Raw genomic sequence first — 16,665 nt, 5'->3', positions numbered from 1 at the left:
CATAGCAAGGGAATCAGGGTTTGTTTAACCCACAAAGAGCTATCAGCCGCGGCCGATCTTGGACCGTTGGATCTGACCCAATCCAACGGTCAAGATCAAATCAAGGTTACCAGAAGCCTGAACGCCACCACACACCGGTCGCCGAGATTTCCGGCCGAGGGGATCGGGACTGACCCATCCCGAAATCCCCGGCCAACCAACCATGATCCCGAGATCGTCGGGACTCCCAACGGCCGGTGGGGGTTATAAAAAACCCACGACCAACGCAGTACGGGGGAGGGGTTACCAGCCAACTACGAACGAATCCACAGTACCAACACATCAAACACGAGAAAGAACCACAAACGCAAGAACAACAAAACCAAGAACCATTTTCTGGAACGAAACATCATCAAACCAAGATACCAACAGTAAACAAAAGCCATCAACACAAGCAAGCAAAACCCCAAAAATATCACATCAACACAAACGCAAAAGACCCAGCCACACATAAAATATCAAAGAACCAACCACAAAGCCGAAGAACTTGGGTAAACGAAGGGACACCGACGGTTTAAGGGGTCTTTTTCAACTGATCAAAGGTAAGTAATCTGAATCGGTTTTTAAATTTTAATTTAAGTTTCTAATTTCTCGCAATTAAAGACAACCGATAAATTAATTGGTACCGAAAGGGCGGTTCAAGGGTGCTAATCCTTCCTTGACCGTAACCGACTCCCGAGCCCGACACGTTTCTGGTAAAACGCAAATCAGGTAAGATGGTGTCCGGCCCGCCTAAATTCGTTTTAAAATGGTCGGTGGCGACTCCAATTCATTTAACCCAAGTCGAAGCCCAATTCCGGGGCCCAACCGAAAGACGGTTCCGACATTCCCAACACTTGAATTTATCTTATGCGTTAATTATGGTGTTTCATGAGTATAATAGTTGTTATAATTTATTGGTGCTTTGGTGATAAATAAATGTACAAATTTTTATTATGGTGTTTCATGAGTGCAACAGTAAAACAATAAGATAAAATTCTATTATTGCTTAAATTTAGTTTCATTGATTATGGTTTCGTAAAGTATACAATATATATTTGTATTGATTGTTGATTGCACGGTTAAGAAATTTTATTACAGTTATGTATTGTTTATTTTATTAAATTTGAATTCAGTATTTGGTTAATCATGTAGTTGGTTTTAGTTTTTTGTATCGTGTTCTAGTTTATTTTGATGAATCTATAATTAAGAAATTCTTGAAAGATAGTCAAAGATTAAGGTTTTTTTAATGGTGTCATTTAGACATTATTATTTTGTAAATTTAGTTTATTTCATGATGCTAATGTTATGAATTATGAGATATATATTTGATTAAAGATTTAATTCATTAGTATTGAGAACAAGTGTTGGTAATGCTCAATCCCACATAGTATTGGAAACAATATTGGGAATGGTATTTAAGGCTTGGCTTTCCCACTTTCTTGTTGAGTGATAGAGAACAAGGGGGACTCTCGCGTGCCGCCGCCGCTGCCGTCCGTGGTCGTGGTCGTGGTCGTGGTAATACGTGTCTTCGACACGTCTACGCGAATACTATTTTTTTAGAGAAAATTCTTAAGAAACAAATGCAATACCATCATTCGTTGCGATTTTGGACTATTGCAACGAACTTGGAGACTATCGCAACGAACTTGGAGACTACCGCAACGAATTTGGAGACTATCGCAACGAACTTGGAGACTATCGCAACGAACTTGGAGACTATCGCAACGAACTTGGAGACTATCGCAACGAATTTGGAGACTACCGTAACGAATTTGGAGACTACCGCAACGAACTTGGAGACTACCGCAACGAACTTGGAGACTACCGCAACGAATTTGGAGACTATCGCAACGAACTTGGAGACTACCGCAACGAATTTGGAGACTACCGCAACGAATTTGGAGACTACCGCAACGAATTTGGAGACTATCGCAACGAACTTGGAGACTATCGCAACGAACTTGGAGACTACCGCAACGAACTTGGAGACTACCGCAACGAACTTGGAGACTACCGCAACGAATTTGGAGACTATCGCAACGAACTTGGAGACTATCGCAACGAATTTGTAATAAATCGTAACGCGAACTTGGACTATCGCACCGAATTTGGAATAAATCGCAACGCAAACTTGGACTATCGCAACGAATTTGGAAAATCGTAACGCGAACTTCGACGATCGCAACGCAAACTTCGACTATCGCAACGCGAACTTGGACTATCGCAATATGAATATGTAAATCGCAATGCGATAGTCGAAGTTCGCGTTGCGAATTTGGAAACTGATTTGCTATACCTGATATCGCGTTGCGAATTAGCGATCGCATTGCGATTTTGTTGGTCATTTTGGCAAATTCAAAAAAAGTTGGTTAAAATCGTATATTATAAGGCATTTTTTGTCACTTTGGTTATTTTCTCTTTTAGAAATGTATGAAAAATGTCCAAATATGGTTATTATAGTTTGATTTATTTATTCAAAAATTCATTGGGATCCAACGAGTTTTCAAAAAAAAAGAAGTTAGAGAAGATGAACAGTGAGAAGAGGTAAACTCGATAAATTATTTTAAATTAAGATTAAATTGAAAAACAAAATATTAATTTTAAAGATTAAAATTGATTTTATATCAGTCCACATAATCACCTCTATTGAATTCTAATGGAAACTTAAGATAAATGGTCAAAAAAAAAAAAACACAACATTCATGATGATAAAAAAATAGTTGATTGAATGACTAAAATAAAAGATCCTTGATAATTTGATGACCAATGGTGTAGTACACATAAAAAGAATTTTTTTTGCAAGTTGGAAAAGGAAAGTCAAATTTGTCACCCTGATTTTGGACCGGCGATTTACTGCATTTTTCTTCAATGGAAAGAAAAACAGTGATGCTCCTCCCGCAGTCCGCACCTCAGTCAGTCCACCGGCGGATGCATGTCCATTCTAGGTAGGTGCGTACATGCTCACTTTACAATTTTTTATATTAATTGTTTATTTTATTAAAGATATCATCTTTAAAAAAAAATTATGTGTACTCTATAATTTAAAATTTTTTATATTAATTATTTATTTTACTGAAGATGTTCACCTTAAAATTTTATCTGTCTCTCTCATACGAATTTTTTTTATTATTAATAGATATGTGCTCACCTTAAAAAATATTTCTGGATCCGCAATAATGACAATAGGGATGTCGGGGTGGGTGAACCATACTCCTAGTTGATATGATTTTTGAGATGCTAACATAATTTATCGTAATCAAATTTACTGTCATCTAATTGTATCCATTAGAATCATAATCTAATGGATATAAGATCAAGAATCCAATATCTAAATATGTTAAATCATCAAGAATAAAATACTAAATTTACAAAAACATATATGAATCATTTGTTGGAGATTACCTAGAAGGTTGAGATCTTGAAGATTGTATTAGGGCTGAGATCTTCCAAGAAAATAAAATTCTTTGAGTATAAATTTTCTGACGAAATAAGAGAAAATGCAATATGGTTTATTGCTTAGAGATTAACATCTCTTTATATAGTTGATTTAAGAATCAATTATTGTATGTATTTATAACTTCGACCATCATTAAATTATAAATACAACTTTAATAGTATCTATATTTATATTCCCATGATACTTTTAATATCTTATGATTTATAATCATGATTGATCACTTAATTTTATGTCAAATTTGATGATAACGATATACATTAAATTATACGCCCAAGATTTTAATCCAACAATATACACTTAACATGTTAGCTTAATAGTAGTCATAATATTCTTATAAGTGACACATATACTAATAAGTCCCTATATAACCTCTCAAAGATGACCGAAAGACGAAATGCGACCTTAATGAAATCACCTCTAGGGATGGCAAAAAAACTCGAATCCGACGGGGAAAACCGAATTAAACGGGTCAGGTTCGGGGATGATAAACGGGGACGGGGACGGGGACGGGAAAACCCGTTTATGCTAAACGAAGACGGGTTTGGTAATCCCTACCCCGATTACCCGGCCCGATACCCGCCCCGATAAATATTTAAAATAATTATTATATATATATATATATAATATTAATAAATTTAATTTATATTAATTTATATATAATATATATATATATATAATATATATATATATATATATTTAATTTAAATATATATATACCCGGCCCGATACCTTTTTAAATAATTGTTTATGCTAAACGGGATACCCGTTTCCCCGCGATTTTTCCCGATTACCCGATGGGGATCCCCGTTTAAATCCCCGCATTTTTTAAGCGGAGACGAGGACAGATTTTTTAAACGAAAACGGGGACGGAGAGACCAATACCCGGCCCAAACCCGACCCGTTGTCATCCCTAACCACCTCACATTAATTCCTCTATAGTCTATCTCCTAATAGATACATGGTTCATCGATGCTAATCGACGATCAATTATTTATCGACTGTGACTCTCTGCGCTACAATCCATTTGATCTCATTAATAAATGATGTGATTAGTTGGAAAGCCTCGTACCCAAAAATAATCAATCGAAATGCACCTCTAACAGTCAAATAATCAACCTCACCTCTTACGTTTATACTAAAATCTCTCCCATCTACTCGATTACTTGATTAATCAAGTACACGTATTTTTAGTCTGCATAATTTATCCATCAATAAAGTATTTAGTCTGCTAATAAACTGTTTTTATTAGAGAAAATTTATTAGGAAAAAATTGCCTTAAAATCAAACTGTTTCACAAGGCATTGATTAACGTGTAAGGAGCAAGTCAAAAAGACCCAAATTTCAATCCTAATGAGCACGTGGTTTCCTAGAAGAAAATGATCAGTGAGAATAATTTCCAATTTTTGAAAATATTTATGTGGTTTCAACAAGAAATTGTTGTATTTCGTGTGGAGGATCTTTTTCATTAAAGTATAGAAATTTGTTGAATTCTTGCAACTTACGTACACATCAATGTTTAAAAATAATTTATAATTGTAGTTAAAATATTTTGTACATTGATAATTTATATTAAAATATTGTAAAAAAAATTGAAGTGGTTATAATAGTTAAAGAAATTTTATTGTTCCTTGATAACATGGATTCGAATAGTTAATTTATAGGCGTGCATGAACTTAGATCTATGTTTTTCTAAAAAAACATAAAAAAAATTTGTATCATATTAATTTAATGTTTTTATATAATAAAATAATTTAAGATTAAAGTAAATTATATTAATAATCATCGATCTAATATTATTTTCTATTTTGATAATTAGATAGATTATTTCTTTCAATAAAACCATCACTAATATTACTTTTTTGTTTTAATCACAATTATATTATGTCATCCTTTAAAATTATATTAAAATATAAATGGGGTGAATCAAACCTATAGTTCATGTAAAAGATATTAAATATTTAATCATTAAATCAAATATTCTGATATAATTTGAAGATGATAATATAATATATTTTAAATATATATTTTGGTGAAAGTTTAATAAATTTATAGCCTATATACATTGGTGGTTACATCAGAAAAAAAAGAAAAAGAAAATAATGGATAATTTTGGAATAAATATTATATCAACATAGTTGTTTAATTTTTCATGATTGATAATTAAAATAAAAAATATTATTTTTAAAAAATAATAATTCTATTATCAAAATTACTAAAAAAACAATAGTGTAATTTACCTTATTATTTGATAATTATCTTTTATGCAGACATGCAGGGGCATTCGTAATATTCCTTTCACAACTGTACACTGCGTAAATTAACTTTTTTTTTTTTGAACGGTACGTAAATTAGCTTTTTAGTTTCATGAGTTGCCTTTTTTTTTTCATTTTGTCTGCGATATTTTTTAGATGTAGATTTAGATTTTTCATTTTTTTATTATATGGCATAAGTTGAGAATGTGACATTTTCAAAAGGATTAACAATGAAAATAATTGTCGAATTTAGGGCTAATATGTACAATGGACAAAAAGAATTAAGGCCTAAATTGTGAAAATGTCTAAGCTTAAGGACTAAAAGTTATTTTTATCCCTCATTCTATTATTTTGAATAGTGGTCAGCCTTTTTCGTTCCTAGTCTTCGTTTCAATTCAACGTTAAACCATGTAGAGCCAATTGAACCATCTTTTCTTCTGCTTAAAAGAGAGGAAAGAAGCCAACGAAAATTCATTTGATTGGTGCGGAATTTTCTTCTATGATCTTCCTTTCCATGGAAATATATAGAAGCTTTTCAGAGCACTAATCTCAGCCGAAAATGGTGAAATTTAGCCTCCGAGGTTGAAACTAGACAGCTTCAAACACCACCATCTTCCTTGTTCTTCGTCTCTTCCAGTTCAAAACCCAGAAAAAAAATTAAAAAGAAGGAAAGTTGAAGGCTAAACATGAAATCTATGGGGTTTTCAGCCTTGAAACAATCATACTGGAGATGGGTTTTCATGATCATCTTTTCTTTTCTAGTTCCCACTTCTTTCTCTGATCCAAGAATCACGAACGTCGGGCTTTTCTGCGGCGATTCCCAGCCGCCACACGGGACGAACTACGTTCCGAATTTCACTGAATTGATGAAACAGTTGTCGAACCAGATGAACGACAATCACTTTGCTTCCTATCATCTCAACTCCACGCCTCCGATGTATGGATTGGCTCAGTGCCACGAAGATTTGGACCATACCGATTGCCTCCTTTGTCATGCCGAGGCCAGGACTCGAATCCCGCGTTGCCTCCCTCGCTCGGCTCGAATCTTCCTTGACGGCTGCTTCTTGCGTTACGAATATAATCAAGACTTCTTTCACGAATCTGTTTCGCCAACTTTCGACACCGCCAATTGCAGCTCCAATAATAACGCAACAACGCTTGATCGTGATCGGAACAGCAGGATGATTTCGTTCGGTAGAAACGTCGATCACGCGGTCGGGAACGTAACGAGTATCGCTTTGAGAAGAAATGGATTCGGGGTGGTGGGGATGGACGGAGTGTACGCATTGGCGCAGTGTTGGGACAGCCTTACGCCGGCGGAGTGTCAGCAGTGCCTGCAGAATGCGTCGGAGACGGTGAGAAGATGCGTTCCCAACGACGAAGGCAGAGCTTTGAATGCGGGGTGTTATTTGAGGTACTCCACAACTAGGTTCTATACTGAAGGAGCAGATTCTGAGGGTCATCATGGTAAGTCTATTGCCATTTTTCTTCATTCTTTTTTGAAGATTTTGAGATTGATTTTAATAATTACAGTGTCTTCTTCTTCTTCTTCTCTTTTCCAGGCTATTCGATCGGAGTCATTATCGCAATCGTCTTGGCATCGTCTGCGTTCGTAACACTTTCAGTTTCAGCAGCTTATGTTATTTATGCAAGATTATCAAAGAGGAAAAGAGGTAACAATACAATATCTCAATGGTGTTCCATTTCCAATTGTATGCATTAGTGACTAGTCCTCTGCTCTATATGAACCATCAATTCCATTTCCCAGAGCTAAAGAGTCTCGGCTGGATTTCGAAACGGTTCGACCGATTGGGTTTGATGTTCAAGTACGAAACTCTAGAGAAAGCAACGGATTACTTCAGTCCTTCAAGGAAATTAGGCCAAGGAGGAGCTGGTTCAGTGTTCATGGGGATTTTCCCCGATGGAAGAACTGTAGCTGTAAAGAGATTGATATATAATACAAGACAATGGGTTGATGACTTCTTTAATGAAGTAAATTTGATCAGCATAATTCAACACAAGAATCTGGTGAAGCTTCTTGGTGCTAGCATTGAGGGCCCTGAAAGTCTCCTGGTGTATGAATACGTGCCCAACAAGAGCCTTGATCAGTTCCTTTTCGGTAATGTTTTGCTCTTTAATCAAATGTGTAAATGATTTTAGCTTCAAATGCTGATGATTTAGTTTTCATTTGCAGATGAGGAGAAGTCGAAACTTCTAAACTGGAAGCAAAGGTTCAATATCATCGTCGGAATAGCCGAGGGCCTTGCTCATCTTCACGGAGGAGGCTCTCACGTAAGAATAATCCACAGGGACATTAAGAGCAGCAATGTTCTTTTAGACGAGAATCTCAACCCGAAGATCGCCGATTTCGGACTCGTTCGATGTTTGGGTACCGAAAGGAGTCATCTTAGCACTGGGATTGCCGGAACACTGTAAGTTTAGAGCAAGAATTATCTGATATCACACATGATATTTCCATTCAAGCGTTCTTAAAAACATGGCTTCGGTTTTTCTTGCAGCGGATACATGGCGCCGGAGTACCTCGTTCGAGGACAACTTTCCGAGAAAGCCGACGTTTATAGCTTCGGTGTACTTGTTATTGAGATTGTATGTGGCAAAAAGAACAGCAGCTTCACGAAATCCGGTTCCCTTCTACAAACAGTAAGTTCCAAAAAAAAATTCTCGGATTAGAACATTTTGTTGCTCTGAGATCACTGAATTTGTGGTCTTCAACCTCAGGTATGGACACTTCACAAAACAAATGCATTGGCTGCAGCTGTTGACCTTAGCATAAGAGATGAAATGTCGGTAAAACAAGCCCCCGGGGTGCTTCAAATTGGCCTATTATGTACACAAGCTTCGGTTCTCTTGAGACCATCAATGGCAGAAGTGATTCAGATGTTAACCGATAAAGATTACGAGATTCCGATGCCGAACCAGCCGCCGTTCTTGAATGCTAACGTGCTTGGGACAGCAACTTCATCAGGATCATACAGCACAAACAGTTTCATGTCGAACGCTTTGAGAAAAATTCAGGGTTCGGGTACTTCATCCGAATCTTCCGGGACTCGGTAGTTCGGAATTCGGATCAAGAACATCCGAATCCCGGACATGACTGAGTTTGGATCAAGATATATGTTTGAATCCCAAACGATCATGCAGCAAAAATTTTGGAAGGCCGTATGCTAAACTGTACTTATTTGTCAAAAATGTAATTTTGTTGTTCTTTGTAAATAGTTTATTTTAGGATAAATTACATATTTACTCACTCACTTATTCTTACAATTCTATATTGGTCACCAACTATTTTTTTTCAAAATCATATTTAACGTTACATTTTAGTTTCATTTTGATCATCCGCCGTTAAAAAATTAACTAATGATACTGGCGTGTCATCATAAGGTAATTCCACATCATTATTGAAAAATAAAATAAATCAATTCAGTTTATTTTTTTAATGACGTGTGACTAAATAGAACCAAAACGTAACACCAAGCGTAATTTTAAAAAAGATAATCGGGTGACCAAAATGGAAGTACAAGAATAGGTGGTGACTAAATACGTAGCTTACCCTTAATTTTAATTTTGCTGTTTTTAGGCAAAAACTTTGACTTCTAGCTTTCATGTTTATTATTATTATTATTATAATAATTTCTTTTCACGCCATTGTTGAAGAATCATAGAAGTTTCGAGTGAGTTGGGGTAGCTGCTTGAGGACCAATTTGCATAAATTAGAAAAAAGAAAGTTTTTTTTCAATGTCAACCCACGTGGTAAAGTAGGTAAGTATATATATTGTGCAATTTGGTATTCATTCATCTTTATATGACAAAATCATGAGAAGGTGATGCCGTGAGAAATTTGTTTCACCCACTATGAAATTAAATAGGTTAATGGGTCAATTAAGGTGGTGGATCCAACTTATATCAATTGAGTGTGACATTTTTTGTACCCATCAATTCATGTGGAATTTTGCTCATTTCTTTTTCTTCTTTAATGATATCTTTCACCCCTGATTTTTTTTTAAAAAACAATTTTTATTTCTTTTAATTATTAAATTTTATTTTTTATCAAACCAAAATAATTAATAGATTTATAATTTTTTAATTTAACAAAACTAAAGAAGTTTGTTAAAAAAATTAAAAATATATTTTTTAAAGAAATTGGAAGACCAAAAGTATCATTAAATTCTTTTTATCAGCATGGAAATATATTATAAATTTTTAGTTGAGGCCCAAAAAAAAGTATATTTATATTTTTTATGATTTAAGAAGGCTAGGTTATATAATATTAGTTGAGTGGTCGGTTTTTATTTAATTTAATAATCGGTCCAGTTTAATTCCAACAACATTATAATAAAATAAGCATGTTATAATTTTTCCTACCTTTTATATATATTTTTTTTTTCATTACATCATCTAGAGCGCTGTCGTTTTAACTTACTATTGTTATAGATAAAAAGATCATTTTCAAAGTTTAAGCAATTCACAAATAAAATTGATTGCAACTAAGTGTAAAAATTACCAAATCAAAGCAAAAATCTTTAGCCAGACCTCAAAGCTTTTGGGGTATTTGGTAAAACATCTTTTTTGAGGAGATTTTAGTTTATTCGAGCCTAAATAGTTATTTTTAGTGTTTGGTAAACACGTTTTTGAAAGAGTTTATTGTGCAAAATAATGTGAAAATGAAAACGCTGGAAAATCCAGCGGTTTGGGAGAGCTTATTGCAAAATAAGATGTTAAATGATATATTTAACCTTATTATTTCCATAATTACATATTTTCCATAAAACCTAATCTAATGAAATAGCCTCCGTCCTAAATATTTTAGTGAAATTTTATTTTATTATTCTATATTTTAGTTAAGAAAATATAACAAAACATGAAAGTAGAAAAAATGTAGTGTTGATATTTTATACAATGTTAATAGTATGTATCAATCTCACAATGTTAATTTCTGTAAATATTAAATTTAAAAAATATATTCAAAATTTTTAAAATTATACACTAATTTTCTTAAAGATTTTTTAATTTACTGTCAAAAAATATTTTATCTGAATAATTTCACTTCAATAAAGACTAAATATTATAAAACATATATGTACTTAACAACTAAATGTGTCATACCCTTATTTGTCATTTTACCCATATCAACAATCAATTAAATTTTATTAAACATTTTTATATAAACAATTTATCAAATCAATTTATCAACTCAACTAATCAAATTAATTTATCAAATCAAATTATCAAATCAATTATCGACTATTAACTATTAGTTGTATGCCGAACACACTTTTTTTTATCTACAAACACTGAAATAATAGATGATAAAGTAAATCATATACATTTGCTTTTATAAAGGATCAAATTGATACAAATTATAAATATATAGGACTAAAAAGTTAGTTTACCTTTCCCTCAGGTTTTTCCTACGACGTCGTTTATTTCGAATCATCTGTCTAAATCCTAAAACCCTCCCATCTCGAAAAGCCAAAAGGGAAAGAAAATGGCGACGACGATGTCGATTACAGAGCTTGACGACGAAACAGTGCGCAGCATGTCGATTGGCGCAGTTTTCTCAGACTTCGTAATGTTTTCATTACTATTTTTTCTCTTTAATTCTCTTTTAGATCCGCCATTAAAGTAAATCACTTGTTAAGCTACAAAAAAATAATTACAAGTAATAAAAAAAAACAAGAACAGCTGCTCCAAACTTCTGACTTATTTTATATTTTTGTAATGCGTTAATTTAATTAATGGAAGGTATTTTCACTTCAGCTTACTGATTCAAATTTCCGTCTCTGAATATTCAAATTGATTTGTTTTTACTTGGTTATGTATTTTCAGGGAGGAAAGATAAGTTCACTTGACTTTCACCGAAAGGATGATCTATTGGTGACAGCCAGTGAGGACGATTCAGTTCGCCTTTACGACATTGCCAATGCTAAGTTAGTTTTCTTTTTTCCCTTTCTTTTTTGATGTAATCGAATATAGAAGGAACAAGAGAGAGAGAAAAGACACGTATTGCCAATTTGCCATTGATTTAATTAATAGCTTTAGTTGCAAGTTTCGAGAGAGAAATTTAGTTTTGGTATGATTTGAATTATGAATGTTTGAATGATTTCTGCTTTGTTATTTGGTTTATTGTTAAAAAAATTAAGTGATAAGATCATTTTCATTAGTTGCATTAATGATCATTTTAATATTGGTTTACTTTGATATAGAAAAAATATCATAGTAATTAGGTTTCTTGATAGAAATTTAATTGTTTGGATTATTTTTAATTGGTTTAGGTTGATAAAGACAACAAATCATGAGATTTAATGTTGGTTTACACATCATCCCAGTTATATCATATCAACTAGTGTCTTGATCGTTTTCATCATAGCTTTGAGAAAGTTTTTTTTCCCTCAAAGGAATTGAATTTTTAGTGTTTGTTGGTCTCTGCTATGAAATTAGGTTGTTGATGATTAGAAATTTAATTGTTAGGATCATTTTCAGCCATATCATTTTGATGTTGGTTTAGGTTGATAAAGACAACATATCATAAGAAACATGGTGCAGATCGAATATGTTTCACACATCATCCTAGTTCTGTTATATGCTCTACGAGACACAATTTGGAATCGACTGGAGGTGAGTTTCTTAGGATGATTTAAGCTTTATTCTTATGTTTGTTAACCAAACAACAATTATTGTATCTGCTGTTTCTCTTTTGTTAACAGAAGTCCTACGGTATCTTTCTATGTATGATAACCGATGTCTTCGCTACTTCAAAGGACACAAAGAGAGGTTGGTAATTCTTGACATGTTAATGTTGTTCAAAGAGGTTGAGAAAGAGGTCTGGTTCATATATGATTTGTATGTAGTTCAAGCAATCAGTTATGGAATAAAAGAGCCACGTGAATGCCCATGTTTAATGTTACTTTAGTTATTCAATATTTCAATGAAGGTTTTGGATGTTAACTTCAGGTAGCATGGTTTTGAACTCTATGCATATATCCATATATTGATCTGCACCACTTGTTTGTAGAACATATTAAAACTATGAAAATGGAAAACCTTTGGTTCTTAAAGAGATGTTTCCTTGAATGTTTTACCCTTCCTTGACTAGCCTTTTCTGTTATTGATTTGGCAACACTTCCATTCTAATAAGTTTTCTCGTATCTGCTGCTGCAGAGTTGTTTCCCTCTGCATGTCTCCGGTAAATGATAGCTTCATGTCAGGTTCTCTTGATCACAGTGTCAGGATTTGGGATCTCCGTGTAAATGCCTGTCAGGTTGGTTTCCCATTTTCTTTGAATTTTGTGCAAATGTTGGGTACTAAGAAGTGGACATAAATTATGAAGCTAAATTTCTCCCTTTAAGAAATTGAAGTGCTTAATTGAAAGAAGGATTCTTCCTCCTTAGTCCATTCCCCCAAACAAGGCTGACTGAGGGACATTGTCTTGAAAAAAAAAGGCTGAAAAGGAAAGTTTCCAAAATGAGTGATTGCCATTATCCGACTGTTTTGATATACTATTGGTTTGCATATAAGCTTATGTTTTTAATCTTCATTTTATCATCTAATCTTACACAAATGTGATTTATGCTTACTCTTGTAGTTTTCAGGGGATTTTACACCTGCGCGGTAGACCTACTGTAGCATATGACCAACAAGGCCTTGTCTTTGCTGTGGCTATGGAAGGAGGGGCTATTAAATTGTTTGATTCACGCTCCTATGACAAGGTTTTAAATTTTAACCCATTAAGCACTTGCATGTGTTCTGGTATATCAGTATTATGAACTTGCCTTATTTCTTTCCTTTTGGAGGATTATTATTGTGACGAGTTTGATTTATTTATTCTAATATAGGGCCCGTTCGATACATTTTTAGTCGGTGGAGACACAGCTGAGGTTTGCGACATCAAATTCAGCAATGATGGCAAATCGATGCTATTGACAACCACAAATAACAACATATATGTTCTTGATGCATATGGAGGAGAGAAGGTTAGTTACCCTAACTGAAAAAGTCCTACCCAAAAAGTTGTTTTCTGAAAGGCCCTAGATCACCTTTTTCTTTAGACTCAATTTCTACCTCATAGGATAATGTCTTGATTTATTACATAGATGTAAAACTTGTGCAGCGGTGTGGGTTCAATTTAGAACCATCTCCCAATACAACTATAGAGGCAACCATTACTCCGGATGGTCAGTATGTAATCTCAGGTACCAATTCCTCTTAGTTGTTCCTCGAGAAAAATATGTGCATTTGTGATTATGTTTTACATTAAGCTTACATTGAATAATCATACAAATCAACTATAATGAATACAGAGAATATTTCTTCGTATTGGGATACGGATTTTTGTATCGGTTTTTCATTATACTTAGTTTGGAAACATCATAATTTAGCTCAATTTTCACTAATTGAAGGGTCAGGGGATGGAACCTTGCATGCCTGGAATATCAACATGTGCAATGAGGTACTACTGCCCGTTTTCTTCAACTGCTTCTCTTCTCTTTTTTGTTGTGTGTCTTCTATGGAATTACAAATACATTACTATAATGAGTTCTAGCAAGAACTGCCTATCCTTTCTTTCTTGCTCTTCTTAAATAAACGAGGAAAACAAGGAAGAGTATATAACATATACAGTTTTGCAAAACATATTAACTTACATTTTGTTTGCTCTCTTGAGACCCTTCTTTTGCGATTGTTTATTTGATGGGGATATGTTATTCAGACTCATTGGAGAATGTTGGATTTAGGTATGTATCCAACATGAGTATGTTAAAAGTTAAAAGTTGTTTTAACCACATCTAAGAACTTTTCGAGTCAATTTGAAAGGAAAATGCTCCCGTGGGACCTATTTCCCCTTTTCATTATTTCCGTTATTATTATTATGGAAAATGCCGTGGTCGTTTATTGCCCGAGAATGCAGTGGCATTTTTAACTTATACAACGACATTGCTAACTGGTTCTTTACCGTGTTCACTTCCAGGTAGTCGCATGGAACAGTCACATAGGAGTTGCAGCTTGCTTGAAGTGGGCTCCCCGTAGGGCCATGTTCGTTGCTGCATCAACCGTTCTTACATTTTGGATACCTAACAACAATTCAAAACCAACTGCAGAGACCGGTTCCACCAATGTACAAGCTGGGGCACAATCCGAACAAATCGGTCAATAAACCCAGTGGTTAATACTCGGTAATTCGTATATTTATCCTGTATCTTTCTCTTCAGAAATCAACTGCAATGTGCCTGCAGGGAAGAAAAACTTTGTTAACGTGTTTAGATTTCAGAAATTGGTTAAATGTTGGGAATATTTTTTGTTCTGGATTTTAACCATGTTGTTGTTAAGTAGGTTTTGTTATCAAGACGTGTAGTGATCTAAAACCGAAGTAAATCCTTATTTTCAAAATTCATCTTTAGAATAGTTCATTTCTCTAAATTTATAATATCATGTTCATTCTTGACATGTTTATTATCTAGCGCTTTGGTGTATGAATCAATAAACTAGCTTTAAAACAAGTGATTCAATAATTTGTTAGAAACAAATCACACCCATAGCAGTCGTTACGTGTTACATAACGTTCGTAGCGTCTGCAACCGTGAAACCGCAACTGCATCTGGGAAGGACACTGCAATCGTAATTTAATACTATTAGTAGGAGTGCTTAATAAGTTGAGCAACTCGAACTCGATTCGATCAAAATTCGATAAAAGCTTAATTCGGGTTGACTTAACTCGAGACCTTAACAAATTGAGTCGAGCAAAATCCAACTTGACTCAATAAGATTACAACACCTTCCTTATATAAGCTTACATGAACTAGTACACATTTAAGTATCATGGAGAACACTAAACTATATCTCTTGGGAAAACTTTAAAACGGTGAGGAATGCAAGTGATCACCATATGACGATAACCGATAACTTTATTGAAAATAATATGAACACCATATTGGTTTTCTTTCTAAGAGATGCATATATTTCTTAAGTATTATTGAAAAAATATTTAATAAATTAGTATTTTTAATAAATATTATAAAATAGTACTTTTAATAAATATTATAAATTAGTATTTCCTAATGTATCTTCTTTTTAATATGAATAAGGCAGAAGCCACTACATCAAAAAGATTATTCGAGTAAATAGAGGACTATAAATATCTCTATGAAGGATATTTTACAAAAGGAGTTGAGTTGTACACTAACAAAAAAATCAGTTGATAAAAGCTTTGATATATATATATCGGTTCTATCTATTTGAGGCGAGTTTCCTTCAATATCTTATCATCCCATTGTATTAACTTTTGTTTTTTATTTTACTAATAACTAAAACATTACCAAATTTGATGTCTACATTTGGTATAGTAATGTCACAATGCTCTTTCAGTGGTTCCGGGTTCGTGCCTCGACTTGAACTTTATGTGATGGAGTCACCACTAATCGCTTTCGAATTAGGTGGATCGGACACCTTACACTTACCATTTATCGGATTTGCATCTTACTGAATATTTGTCATATTCGGGAGTCGTTTATAATTGAGGAATGATGAGCACCCTTGAATCAATACCATTTGATTACTCGGTTGTCTTAATCTCGAAAACTGAAATTTAAATAAACATTTTAAAAAATTCTATTCGAATTATTTACCCTTGAAGAACTTTTAAAATTTAAACGAGTTTCTTTAAGAATAAAATTAATGTAAAGAAAAAAAATGATGCAAAAGAAAAGCCAATGAATCAATTTTAAAGAAAACAATAAACAGAATTAAAAAAATGATTAAATTGAATCGAAATTGAACCTTGGATCTTTGTCCGATACAATCGAAATGAACACCCCTTGTAATCGAATTATCTCCATGATGTATAACTTTGCATACTTGTCTATCGAGTAGTCAGTCCAAACATGGATGAAATGTGATGTCTTGGTCAGTTTATCAACTATCACC

General features: G+C 33.7%; 2 protein-coding genes across 2 annotated transcripts; both read left to right on the top strand.

The window, feature by feature from the left end:
• The first annotated feature begins 6,167 nt into the window (after positions 1–6,167).
• LOC120137658 (cysteine-rich receptor-like protein kinase 42) lies at positions 6,168–8,166 on the top strand. The gene is made up of 4 exons (XM_039153354.1): positions 6,168–7,197; positions 7,293–7,403; positions 7,499–7,849; positions 7,925–8,166. The coding sequence occupies exons 1-4, from the start codon at positions 6,417–6,419 to the stop codon at positions 8,164–8,166; spliced, it is 1,485 nt and encodes a 494-aa protein (XP_039009285.1). The 5' UTR covers positions 6,168–6,416.
• A 3,030-nt stretch (positions 8,167–11,196) lies between these two features.
• On the top strand, positions 11,197–15,027 carry LOC120137850 (protein ANTHESIS POMOTING FACTOR 1-like). Its single transcript, XM_039153497.1, has 10 exons — positions 11,197–11,317; positions 11,578–11,678; positions 12,257–12,366; positions 12,456–12,522; positions 12,910–13,009; positions 13,341–13,457; positions 13,584–13,721; positions 13,859–13,940; positions 14,148–14,197; positions 14,714–15,027. Exons 1-10 carry the CDS (start codon positions 11,237–11,239, stop codon positions 14,897–14,899), a joined length of 1,032 nt encoding a protein of 343 aa, XP_039009428.1. The 5' UTR covers positions 11,197–11,236; the 3' UTR covers positions 14,900–15,027.
• Positions 15,028–16,665: the final 1,638 nt, after the last annotated feature.

This window comes from Hibiscus syriacus, unplaced genomic scaffold (assembly GCF_006381635.1).
Source record: "Hibiscus syriacus cultivar Baekdansim isolate YM2019G1 unplaced genomic scaffold, ASM638163v2 tig00110676_pilon, whole genome shotgun sequence".
NCBI classification, from domain to species: Eukaryota; Viridiplantae; Streptophyta; class Magnoliopsida; order Malvales; family Malvaceae; genus Hibiscus; species Hibiscus syriacus.
Note: the sequence above shows the minus strand (reverse complement) of the source record. Positions and strands in the feature narration are given on the sequence as shown.